Below are 14,042 nucleotides of genomic sequence, written 5' to 3' on the forward strand. Positions count from 1 at the left end.
CTGCTGAAGCCTCCGCTACTCAGAGCTCCGTCTTTGGCAGTAATATGAGTTTGTAGGCTCTTTGTAGGCCTCTGGCGCAGAGTGTAGCTAGGTCTCCTCTCGGTTTAGAGATTCGTTATGCTGAGACCTCCACTCTTAAGAGCTCCTAAACTAGTTAGGTTTCCTCTCGTTTAAGAGAGTCATTCTGCTGAAGCCTCCACTTTGCATAGCTCCGCTTAGGCAGTATTAATGTGTAGGCTCATGAGCCTCACTAACTGCCCCTGGCGTTGAGTGTAGCCAGGTCTTCACTCATTCTAGAGAGTTGTTATGCTGAGACCTCCACTCTTAAGAGCTCCTCAACTAGGGTTGAGTGTTGTTAGGCTCCTTTCGTTTAGGAGAGTCATCCTACTGAAGTCTCCGCTCTTTAGAACTCCGTCTTTGGCAGTAATATAGGTTTGTAGGCTCTTCCTTTTTTGAGCCTCACTAACTGCCTCTGACGTTGAGTGTAGCTAGGTCTCCTCTCGCTTTAGAGAGTCATTATGCTGAGACCTCCACTCTTGAGAGTCCCTCAACTATGGTGAGTGTAGCTAGGTCGTCTCGTTCCTTGTTCTCAGGGAACCATGGTTACATGCATAACCTGAGACGTTTTTCATAGATGCTGGCTCAGGTGTAGATCAAAAACGGAATGAAACAGAAAATCTCTAATAGTCTGAGATTAGATGTGCTCCACTAGCAGTGTCCACATCTCATTATAGCAAAGTTTCATCTACCTAAAGCAAGAGGTGACCTTGTCGTCACTTTTCTCCTTCACTGTGTGCTGTAAAAATAGTCCAAACCACTGAGACCGAGCTGCACACTGCTGTCTAATCTTCAGAGTGGATCAGACAGCCTGAGACTTACATATAGAGAGAAAATGATAGACACAGAACCAAGACTAGCAGTCTCTAGCTTTCAGTAGCCTGAGGTTTCTAGTGCACACATTTTTTATTTTATTATTTTTTACCTGCCAGCTGTAGTCTGGTCCACATCACATCTGAACAAACTTGCCATGGATATGCTCATATGATCGAGGGAGGAGTTTTTGGTTGTAAGATGCTCCAAGCTGGTGGTCCATGGCCATAGTGAGTGAACAGGGCTCCGCAGGCAGCTTTGCCTCAGTAAAGGCCATATGGAGTGGGAGCTTCGGAAGTATGGGAACACTCATTATGGACATTTGTGGAAAGGAGTGCTCTGCCTCTAAGGCAGCCCAGAACCCTCTTATGGTCCCATTAGTGGACTTTTTTCTAGCACAACATCTGCCAGCATGTGCTTATCGTCCTTCATTCGAGCCCTTACTAAACAGAGCTGCCCCAAACATAGCAGAACATTGAGATTACAGTATGGTTAATGTGGGTGAAAGTGGATGCAGGAGAGATGATGATAGAGGAGAGTGTATCAGGCAGAAAGCAGCAACTGTATCCATCTATATGACCCTGTTTACACCTGGGATTAACATCCAGCTTGGATGATCCAATCAGAAGTGATCAGACAAGAGGAATTACAGTTTATACTTGGTATTGACATGTCGCGTGTCAAATGCTTGGCTGGTGACCACTTCTGATTGGATTTCGTCAAGTGAATAGTCTCTGATTTCATGACTGCACACATCAGATCAGCTTGTAGTGTACTGATATTTTCTTTTTATGACTGATACGATACAGGTTATTTTTTATCTCTGATAACTGATATGCAGAATTAGAATTACATTTTTATTTCTGCTTTTCAACTATAAATAGTAATTAAACTGGAAAAAACATAGGTTATTGTCATTATTATATTATATTATATTATCAGTGTTGTTTTAGTATCACTGAGATACTATTATAGTTTTTTATAATATTTTGAATTTGAATTTATTTTTACATTTTGTATATTCATTGTAATTTAAGTTAATTAATGCTTTAGTAATTTTAGTTTTATTTATTTATTATATATATTGTTTTTATTAATATTTTAATTCCGTTTTAGTTTGTCATTTTAGTACATCAAGTAAGACTAAATGAAAATGATAAATGTTGCCTTGGCAACTGCAGTAACACACACACACACACACACACACACACACACACACCCTTTCTCTCTCTCTCTCTCTCTCTCTCTTTCTCTCTCTCTTACACACACACACACACACACACACACACACACAAATATGTGTGTACATGTTTTTCTATCCCGGTGGGGACTAAAATCTGGTCCCCATAGGGAAACAAGGTTATAAATCATACAGAATGCATTTTTGTTTTTGTTTTTTGAAAATGTAAAAATGGAGAAAGTTTTCTGTGAGCGGTAGATTTAAGTGTAGGGTTGGTGTAGAGCGATAGAATATACGTTTTGTACAGTATAAAAACCAGGATAGTAAACCAGACGTACGTGTGTGTGTGTGTGTATATATATATACAGGTGCATCTCAATAAATTAGAATGTCGTGGAAAAGTTCCTATAGTGATCTAAATGGCTAGAAATTTATTTTGATCTGTTTCAAACCCTTGTTTTGGTGCAATAATTGTGTCATATGAGTAGGTGGTCCATGTTGTCCTTGGTGCATCAATTAAATTCAATGAGAACATATGCATCCCTAAAGTCATTTTTCGCTGGTTATCTTCACCTCCACTTTAGCTCTCAACTGTTTATGGGTCAAGTTGAACTCGAATAACATCAAGCCTCTATGGTTTTGAGTGTTTCTTAATCAAACACAATAACATCAAACCTGCACCATATTTGTTTTGATAGCAGTGAAGGTAAAATGTTTAGTAAATAATAACATTGTTTTTGGCCTGTTTCTTACACAGCCTTATCATATGGCTTCAGAAGACTTGGAATAGTAATACTTTCGTGATACTTTTTTTTTCTTGATTAGCTCCAAATGAGCTTGATTAGCTTCAAATTATCTTGATTAGTTCCATGGATCGTCACAAGAAGCTGCTTTAAACCCCCCTTTTTTTCTTTTTCATGGAAAAAAATTAACAGCATATTGGGATGGTGTAACATACTGGTGCAGTATTAAGCTCACGACGAAGGAGAGTAATGCACAAGGAGACTTTTAATCTTCAAATCATAGGAATTCACAGAAGTACCAACACGAACATAAAGCAAACAATGCAATACAAATAACTGGCCAAGGAACTGAACAAAGCACAGAGTATAAATACAAATGCAAGCGAGGGACTAATGAATAAATTAATGGAACACAGGTGAACAGAATGACATAATTAAGACAACTCAGGAAAACGAGGTCAAAGGAAAACTAACAGACAGAAGTGCTGCATAAAGTCCAACTGAGGAGGGAGGGCGGAGGTTCTGGAGGGGGACGTGGAGCAGGAAAGGGGCAGAAACAGAACAAGTCCAAATAATAAGTCCATGGGGATGTGGAGGGTAGGAGGAGCCAGGGGGAGGCCGGGAGCACGAGGAGCCAAATGTATAACCAGAGGCCAGCCAGGACAACAGCCCACGATGGAGTCACCGGATGGAGGAGTCATGGTGGAGTTAGGGCTGGCGACACCAGGGTGCCAACTGACTGAGACAAAGCCGGTGGAAGAGGAGCCCAGGATGGAGACGGAGATCCGCAGAGCCAGGGTGACACCGAGGATCCGGAGGGCCAAGGTGGAGCAATCGGCTGTGGAGGCGGGGATCAGGAAGACCGCGGTGGAGCCGGAGTAACAGAGAACCATGGTGGAGCCAGAGGGAAGGAGGAGCCAGAAGGAGCCAGAGGGATTGAGGGACGAGGCAAAGCTGTATGAGTAGAATCATAGTAGTGGAGGAAGGTCAACGACTGACCAAGGCGGAGGGATGAGGGAACCCGCTGGAGCCAGTGGGATGACGGGCCACGGTGGAGACAAGGGAGCCAGGGGCCAAGGTGGAGCCGATGGGTCGGAGGACCAAGGTAGAGTCCGGGTCTCGGAGGCTGGAGGCGGAGACAGGGGATCCTCCAACCCTGAGGTAGCTGGCAACTGGAGATACCGAAGCTCATTTGATCCACCAGTCTTGGCGTGCTGAGGGTGAGCTGAGGTATCTTCTGGGGCCAGCGGAGACAAGGACGATGGGCTGGCTGGCAGAGACAGAGGGGGAGGGAGTGGGAGGCTGGGTGGGACCCTCCTTTAGGCTTGAGATGAGGAGCTGGTCAACGTAGGAGAACTTGGCGGAACCAGCGGAGATTCAGGAGACGAAAGAAGAGCTGAGCAGGGCAGCTCACCCTCAGTGGTGGGAGTGTGGGCAGGGTCCCAATACATTCCCTCGATCTCCACAAAGACTCCCACGGTGATCCACGGTGTTGCCGGCTTACACAACTGGTCAGACATGTCTTGAGGCTCTGGCTCCGGGGCGATGATCCGTTCATTGATCGCGGTGGGCTCTGGCTCTCCGTCTCCGTCTCAGAGCGGTGGGCTCTGACGAACGATCCGTGCAGCAGGATGATGGTGTCTGCTGGCTGGGCTCTGGATCGGAAGTGGAGCTGGAGATGTCATCAGCTGGGCAGACGGAGAAATATAATCCATTTTTCTCCAGCACCCTCTCCACAAATGGAGTGAAACTCTCTCAAGCTTTGCCTTAGTTGAGGTGTTCAGTCCTACGTAATAAAATGTACACAGGCAACTATCTGGGTAATGTGTTAGATGGGCAAGATCTAAAATGTCCCTCGTATGGGAGCGATCCTCTTGCTCCATGCAAAGGAGGCGGATGGTGGGTAGATCCATAGGGAATAATAAAGAGAAACCAAAACAAAAGAGAAAGAGAAACGCTGCGTATATTCTGCTTTTAAGTGCGCTAGCTGCAATGCCAAAAGCGTGTTATACTAAAAGGAATAACTGGTCTGTACTTTTCCTTTTTAATTTTGCTCTCCCACATGATGGCTAATTTTAGATCTGCATGATATGGACTTGTCGTTCAAGATCAATACCAATGTGACTGCATCACTTTCAGGTTTAGATTTGTTTGGAGTAAAAGTAGGTCCATAAAACAGCCAGTGGCCATCAAAGCCGACAGAGGGAGCTTGCGATAGTATGGCAACGCTCACAGTCTTTAACTGACAATGAAAAGCAGATTATATTTTAAAGCTGTTGTAATATTTTCCAACACCCACTGCCTGTTACAGGAGATTTGAAGTATTGTGGGGGTCCAGGTGAGTCTCCATCGCAATTAAAGATCATTTCCATGTTGACGAGGGACATTAGGCTTCTGCTACAGAGTGGTGTGTAATGGGCAGTGCTTGAGATGTAATATTGATGGGAGTGCTCTTACTGGAGACTGTAGTGGAATAAGAATGAGAATGCACTGGGAATGAGAAGCTAAAATGGTGAAGAAGAGTTAGCTAGTGTATAAACACCTAAACGGACCTATCTTGATGGCTGCTGGTTTTTCTATTCATGGAGATGTCGACCTTGTGTAGCAAGAGGCGGTATGTTTGTATGCTGTGGCATATGGATAATTTCAAAAATGGTAGATACAATGGATTGCATTTACTGTATAAGCATAATTTTTTGCTTTCCATTCTGTGGTGGCCTTGACCGTCTCATGTCATCTTTCTCTCTCTGTTTCCCTCTTCCCTCTCTCAATCTCTCTCTCTTATAATTTAAAGAGTACAGTGATATGGCCAATGCAATAAAATCTTTGGTAAAATTTCAAGTCAATATGAAGATAACATTTTTCTTTATATAATGCATATGACTGTATGTATTGTGAATGATTCAATAGTTTTTTTTAAAGCAAAAATGCTCTTCCTTTCAAACAAATCTCTGATGTCAATTAGGACATGCAGGCTATTGTATAATATTAACTAATAGCCACGCACAGTTTTAGCATTCATTCTGGCTCCAATCTCGTATGTTAAGGGCCGGTCACATTAGTGAAATTTTGCAAGCAAAAAAAAGTAAATTGTCTGTTTCCAATAGTGTAGTGATGTACGAATCACAGCTCACCAGAAATTACTTTCAAACCAAGCAGATTTCTGTTGGTCAGTGTGGCGAATCCATGTGACCAACTTGAACCCATTACAAAATCTGTGTGAGGAAATGTTTTGCCCTAAAACAAAATCCCTTTTGCGTGGATTCCTTTTGAAATGACTGGATATTGTCTTGCGAAAATTTGCCAAACAGTGGCAAATGTGAGCGCAGCTTAACACACCCACTTTTCACAATCCAATCAAGTAGTGTCCTACAGTATCCAGTGTCAATTGAAATATTTCAGAATATGCAAGTAAAATCTTGAACAACAATTTATATGGACTTTTAAACAATGTAGAAAGCTGTGTCAAACCATGTGTGGCAGTCATTGTGAGTGTACCTTGGAGGAAAAATGGTTAAAGGTCTGGAAATGTCAGTGTTGTTGGTGAGCTATCGTCTTTGTGCATTTGAGCAAGATGCTTTACCTGAGGTTATTCCAGAGGGATTGTCCCTGTAGCCTACTCTAGATAGTGATTTTGTGTGTGTGTGTGTGCGAGCACAGCAGTTTAGTGAATTCACCTTAGAATGTTTTACACATTTTTGCTCTTTTGTTGTTGAGTATTGGCACCATTATTTTTGTTTGGTTATATTATAGATGATAGAAAAAATAAAAAGGAGGCCTGAACTGTGCACTTAAACATCATGTCAACATTTAATTTGCAGGCAGTTTAATGTTTTCAACAAAATGATGTACAGTAACAACATCATCTTTTCTTTGCATGTCACTGCGTGTGTCTGTTGGGTTATGTTCCATGTCGTTCTCAAGAAACGAGACATGTTTAAAACTTACTGTGTAAAGATTATAGCTCTTTAATATTTGAATACATTATGACTTTAACTGAAGGAGTAATGCCATTTTGTAAGATGTTAAAAATTATTTAGTCAGTCATATGCTCTCTAAATCTGAGAACACAGGGATATTGTCAGCAGCTGTGGACTGAAGGTGCTAAATTTGCATCAAGGCAAACAATTAGCCACAAATGAATTAGTGAACTGCAAACTAAACCCTGGGAAAGACATGAATTATGAAAATAATTTTCTAATTCATATGGCCTGGTCACAGCTCAACATGGAAATAATGTGGTGTGAATTAAACAAATGCTTACTATACATGCTTAAATGCTTAATACATCTAATACTATACTATTATGTCATTTAAGTGAAATGTTAGGAATACCCTATGTGGATGTAGAAAATCTCTTCCTGACATATAGATGTTAACCTTGAATGCTTATCTTGTGATAATCTGTCATAGTTTTTTTTTTTTTTTCAACATCTGAAGGGGACCCAGTACTGCTCCCTGAGGAACTCCTCACTGTCCTCTATAGGAAAAAAAGAAAAAGACCTCTTCTTTTCTTGTTTCAAATTCCTGCCGATCTCTTCCCTCTCTATGTGTGGCTTTATGGTTATCTAGTGAATCATAGGCTCAAGGGCAGGTCTGCTACAAACTATGCCAGAGAGCATCTCGCCTCTTCTCAGCCCATCTTTCAGAGATTTAATACTGGGTCTGTAGTACCACCAAGGTCAGTGTTGTCCTTAATTTAATGTTGGACATTGTGTTAAAAAAAAAAAAATAAAATAAAAAACTTTATTCTGGCTAATTTCAGAAATGTCTTTTTAGCTAGAGTGCTCAACACACTGGTGGTTTCACATTGAATGAAGAAATGAAGATGTAGGAAGTGAGTCATAAAAGTTTGACGTGAGATTTTTGGTTTTGTGTGAACAATTTTATTTATTTATTTAATTCACTCATGTTCTGAGGATTACAAGTTTTAAGTTTGCTGTGAAAGTTTGCTGGTGAAAAAAAAGTGTTTTTCTTTAGAGAAAGGCACTCTTATGGCGCTTTTCCACTGCATGGTACAGCACGGTATGGCTCGGTACGGTTCGCGCAGTGGAAAAGCGCCATTAGTCACACCCAGCACCTGGGCTCTCAGAGTTTTTAAGTCGGCTCATTTGCACAAGGCAAATGGTAAGCCAGTGGAGTGAACGCTAATTTCTCACCCCCTCCAGACCCTAATGGGCTCTAATGCAAGTATCCAGGGGTTCATAAGCCTTGCAAATTAGCCTGGAAATGAAAATTGGCTCTTTTATGAGGGGAAAAAAAGGTGCCTTATAACTTGTCTAAAATAAGCCCCTTGAAAGACTGATTATCTTCATGCATGTGAAAGAAAAGGTATTGTGTGAAAGAAAAAGTATTGTGTTCTCCCCACCCATCTTCTGTTACATAGAAGAAACTCAAAATAGAGTGAACCAATGAACTGCTTTACTGCATACATAGGCAGCTGCTTTTTAAGGGAGCATCCTAACCATCATTATAACCTCATAAGGCAGCTTGTCGTCTGCCATCTTGGATTTATTTGTTACCACTTTACAACAAGGTTCAACTAGTTAGCATTAGTTAATGCATTAGATATATTGAACCAATAATAACAACATTTGAAACACTTATGTTAATTTTTACATATACATTTTTGTTGTTTGAATTACATTAATTATTATGAATTAACAGTGGACAGTAATATATTTAAATTAAATTAATAAAGGCTGTAAAAATAGTTGTTCATATAAGGTTTATTATTGTTAACTAAAACTAAAACTTAAACTAAAACCATAAAACATTTTTCTTACCATGAAATTTGTTTGTCAGCATGAAATAATGTAAATTAAAAAATTAAAATAAAATATACAAAAAATATATACAAAAAAGTTTAAGTACTAAAATGTATTAATTAATTAACTAACTAAAACTAATAAGTAACTAAAACTATTACATAAAAACTAATAAATAATAAATGCTATATAGACATTTTAATAAAAAAGCCCTAAAACTAACAAAAATGACAAAAACACAACAAATGTTAAAAACGAAATATCAACAAAAACTCTTATAGTATATCAGTGATACTAAAATAATTGTAAAAGCACTATATATCCACCATTGTCGACTCCGGTGCAGGGGAAGACAAGAACTTCTCCGATTAAGCGATTTAGGTGTTTTGTTGTTGGATGTAATAATGAATATAGCAGTCGTCATTTACTCCTGACATCTGAGCTGCTGAAGACGCAGAGGATTAACGTAAATTTAATTTTGAATGGAATGCGCCGATCCCGATCTGCCTAAATGTGTCTATGTTTGCTCGAATCATTCATGATCCAGCTTCATCAACAGAAGTGAGTATAAGGGTTTTTTATGAATCTTTGCAAATCGCCTTTCCTAATAACGTGCTAGTTAGCCAGTTTCCCAGCTGAAGTTTACAGTCTGCTCGTCACTCCACGGAAGAGAGGGGCGGGGTCAGCAGAGCTCATTAGCATTTAAAGCAACATGGACTAGAATGGCTTGCTGAAAACAGAGCTGATTTTGACAGGGTAAAAAAAGGTGTTTTTTACATTACCATTGAGAAATTTTAACCAAAGTATGTTATAAACTTTTCATTAAGACCCTAAAGAATCATATCAACTTGTGGAAAATGGGCATCCGATGACCCCTTTAAGAAAGCAGAGGGATAAATAATAAAGGTGGCATAACAAAAGGATGCGATGCTCTGATGTCACCCCAGACATTTAAAGAGGAAAGCCAGACAGAGGAGCTCTCATGAATAAGAGACCCAGACAAGGAAACAGTCGTTAGACAGTCAGCTCAAGCACTGAGCAATACACAACAAAATGACCCAAATGGCACGTGCTGCGGCTAGAGGAATCAGGGAAGCTCTCTCTTCCACAGCAGCTATTTTCTTCAGTTCAGTCAAGCGGGCCGACATTATTCAGGGCATGCTGACTGCATCCTCTGTACGCTGATGGTATTGATCTCTGGAGATGGAAAGCACGACTGTTTGGCTTCACAAAAAAGAAAGAAGTGCAACATAGACAATAATGCTCTAAGACCAAATCATCTGGTATGGAATTCAGAAAGGTCGGAGGATTTATTGAAATAGGCTGACATTTATGAAGTAATATAGGCTTCATTGTGAAGGTCTAGCCTTTTTAGAAGGCATCATTTACACCGTGACTGTTTGACTTATGATAGAGAATTTGTTTCTCAAGCAGGAAATGAGAAAAAGGCCCATCCATGAGAGGCCCAGCTATACATGCATACTGCTATTCAGTACAGCAGTGTGCAAGTATACTGTGAGATTGCCTATCTATCTATCTATCTATCTATCTATCATCGAAATTATTCATATATTTATTATTTATTTATTAATTTACTTGAGTAATTGTTTATGATTATAGTAATAATAATTTTATATAAATAATTTGAAAGTATTTTATTTTATTTCATTAAAGCCTGGCCTCTGGCGTTTTGGCTAAACCATAAGTTGATTGTTTCACCGACTGATTAATTGTATTGCTTACTTTTATTCAATTTAATTTTATATATTATTTTTAGTAGTTGTTTTTAGAAGTTTATATAAACAATTTAAAACTGTTGATTGATTGATTGATTGATTGATTGATTGATTGATTGATTCATTCATTGATTCATTGATTCATTGATTCATTCATTCATTCATTCATTCATTCATTCATTCATTCATTCAAGGTTAATTTAATTAAGGCTTGTCCTCTGCTGGTTTGGCTAAACACATAAATAGATTGTTTCACCAACTCTACCTACTTAATTATATTGCGTAATTGTGTTATTTTTAGTTATTGTTCATTTTATTTTTTGTTTAATTTTAACAAGTAATTTGTATTTTTATTTAGTAAAATATAACTTTATAAAAAATCATAGAAAATTGTCTATTCATTCATTCATTCATTAAATACATAAAACCCTTTTGACTGAAAACTATTTTGGCTGTAGAATATGTTCGGCCAAATCTATCTGTCTCATCTGAATATGAGCAGAAAAAAAAATGTTCACCCTGCAAGAACAGTTGATATGTGTTGACAGTTTGCACCATACACTTAGGACTTGAGGACCCATCCTCTCTGCTCTGTGAACATGTGAACATTTCAAATCATTGAGGTTTTGAAACAGCATGTATCCTGTTTTTTGTATCCTGGAATGTTTTGATGGGACATGCCTTTAGCAGGCTGTGTTAACATTTGCTTCTCCATCACAGCGGGGCTCTTTGTCAAACAGGGCGTGTCTGAGGCCTGAAAAGAGATGACTGAAGTGAAGGGAGATTTTCATGCATTTTTCCAAAACGCTTCACTGTACCTGACGGCATGTGAAAAATGCTATGTTACCATGGTAACCCCTCCCTCAACAAATGACCTTGCCACTCTCTCTGATTTTAGCACCTGCTGAAAAGCAATATTCACTTTAATGTCCAAGGTGTCTGAGCAAAAGGGGGAAATTGTGTCTAAACAGACAAGGTGCTGGAGGAGGCTGGGTTTTGGCCTTTTTTTTTATAAAATAGGCCCTCTGGGGAAACTTTTTTTTTTCCTATAATGCCTTCTGGCTGTTCAGTTAGACACTATCTCAAATTTACACCTTGGAAGATTTTTCCCTTTGGACTAGACACACGACAGCAGAGAGGCAGAATGCTCCGCATGACTTTTCCACACATAAAAACAGCCAGGGAGTTTCTGTTATATGGAGCAGGTTTGTTGTGTGCGGTGCAACTTTCGCAGTGCGTTGCGAGTGATGTTATTAGACGATGGACGGACATTCTGTTCTTACTCACAGCTTACGTGGAGCTGGCCCCGGTTGCTGTCCGTTACTACGTGTCAGGTATGCACTGCGTAGATATGTTTCTTTGTGCAGGACGAGACTCCGTCCCCAACATATCCTGCTCCTATTTAAATCCTTGTGTGCCCTCTATTCTGTTCTCCCTCATTAACTATTGTGTCATGCAATCATATTATGTGGATGTGCACTGTGCTTTTCCCCCATATTTGTGCAAAATACAATTGCTCAATAGGTTGTTCTTGCAAAATTCTCCTCCAGCCTGCTGAGTAGTTGGATGCAAAGCGCATTCAGCATAATGTTTTTAGCTGCTTATGAAATTATTATTAAATATTGGTGGTTTCCTGCTTTGCATCGCTGTAATGTAATAGTGAGTCATTATTTTGAAGACATTAATTGCTATGGTTTTATGCAGCGCACAGATTTATGGATCTTCCTCATTCACGAACAAGCTTGTCCTTTTAATGTTTACCTCATTAATGCATAGTCATTCCCTTATTAATTCATATGTAAATTAACTGAATTCATATATCTAGACTTGTAACTGTTTTAAAATGAATATATACTATGAGATAAATTAATATGTACTACAACACATTGGACTGTATAAATGTTTCTCATGATCTTAAAAAAGGCTTAGCTTATGAAATCAGTTAAAATTAAATAAATAAACAGTGTCTTTATATGCATTTATTTACAATACAAAAATCTAATTATATAAATATAATTTCATGTTAGTTTAGTTTACTTGTATTATATAATTCAAAGTTTATATTTAAAAAATATATAAAATTAAATATTTAATTTTATGTATGTAGCCTATTTTTTTTAAACATTTACTGCCTTTTTGTTTATTAGCAAATGGCAGTAAAATAGTATTATATATAGTTTATTAGTATTATATAGTTTGATATAACATATGGAAAAATAATAAGTAATACTAATAAATAAAAAATTACTGTAGTAATTTATTCATATTAAGTTTCTATTTTACAAGCACCAACACCAAAAGACACCGGAGGGGTTACACATTGATCAGACAAAACCTGACAAACATGTCTGTTGTCGTTTGTCGGCATCTGTTGTTGCAGTGTGAATTGGCCTTTTATCCCACCGTAGCATAATTTACATTCATTCCTTTCACTGCTTTTCTGAATGTAGATGTCTAGGACAATACAAAGCTTAAATTAATTTACACACTAAAATGAAGTCTTGCTAGAATGAAGATTGTGTTGTCATTGTGTAATTTAGCAAAGAGAGTTCTTAGTCATCCAGCTCTTTAAGGAGTCTGGGATGCCTTGCAGCGAACACACTCTTTCTTGTTTTCGAGCATTAATACTTATGTTCTCATTACAGGGAGCTTCGCATTGGCTGATCTGGGCATGTGTGAGCCTCCTCCGTCATCCACTGTATATTGTTCTGATATAAGCCTGCTGCAGGACAGATATGGTCTGAACGCTGGATCCGACGCCGACTCGGACCCCGAGGGGGTCATGACTCCGGAGCGTGCCGTCCAGCTGTGGAGCGGGCAGCCCCTGAAGTCCCACCACAGCTCTGGCCTGTCCAGCCCTGACCACTCGGTTCTCACTCTCACCGACTCTGAAAACGAACACAAGACTGATGAAGAATCAGGTAGGAGAGAGAGAGAAACACTTGGGTGTGGAGAAATGAAACAAATGAAGAGACAAATGAAAAGACACTGATGACTGGAGATGTATCAGAAGGGTAGTGCTTCTAAATTAAGTGGAAAATCTGTAATTTGGTAAGACATTAGTTCCAACAACGAATGCCGGTGTAATGAGACATCTAAATGAAATGTTCTCATTTCCCCAAAGGCCTTCAGCCTTTTTTGGGGTGAAATTGAGCATACTGAATCATTGAATAAGGACTATTTATATGATTCCCAACACTTAGGTGTCAATATTTGTGAAGCCGTGGCATTTTCTGAAGACTGCATTCACTGCGTTGGCGAGATCAAAGCGGTTTACAAACCAATGCCTGCAATCTCAAGTGGTGTTTCTCTTTGATATAACAAGATTTTATTGCAACAAACCAGCCCGTCTAACTTGCCAGTGTCAAGTACTGCGTTATGCATTTATCTGGTTATCATGTCATATTTAGAAGATGCTCTTCGCTGACTGTTGAACTGCCACAGTTGTAGTTTCTTCCTTTCACAAAACAAGCACCAGACACAAGCATGTAAATTCAGAGACATCTGTATGGATGTACTGTAGTGAAGCTACAGTTGTATTTTGTTATCAGTCTCATCAGAAAGATAATTGAAACATAGTCACTAGACAGTAGTCTCATTAAAAAGCTTATCTTAAGATCATTCTTCATTTTACACATTTTGTTTTAGGGCCTAGTTGTAGTTTTTGTCTTTTAAATGGAAATGTCCATTAAATTACATTAGTGTTGTTTAATATTAGTTTTTTTTGTCCATTATACATGGACTG

General features: G+C 39.0%; 1 protein-coding gene across 1 annotated transcript in view; it reads left to right on the forward strand.

Annotated features, from left to right (window-relative positions):
• Window positions 1-14,042, forward strand: part of LOC107667427 (teneurin-2-like) — a 92,329-nt gene that overhangs the window by 55,451 nt on the left and 22,836 nt on the right. Inside the window, exon 3 of the mRNA XM_016459095.1 lies at window positions 12,943-13,218. Coding sequence (XP_016314581.1) covers window positions 12,943-13,218 — 276 coding nt within the window. The remainder of the gene's footprint in view (window positions 1-12,942; window positions 13,219-14,042) is intronic.

This window comes from Sinocyclocheilus anshuiensis, unplaced genomic scaffold (genome assembly GCF_001515605.1).
Source record: "Sinocyclocheilus anshuiensis isolate Anshui unplaced genomic scaffold, SAMN03320099.WGS_v1.1 scaffold1389, whole genome shotgun sequence".
Lineage (NCBI taxonomy): Eukaryota > Metazoa > Chordata > Actinopteri > Cypriniformes > Cyprinidae > Sinocyclocheilus > Sinocyclocheilus anshuiensis.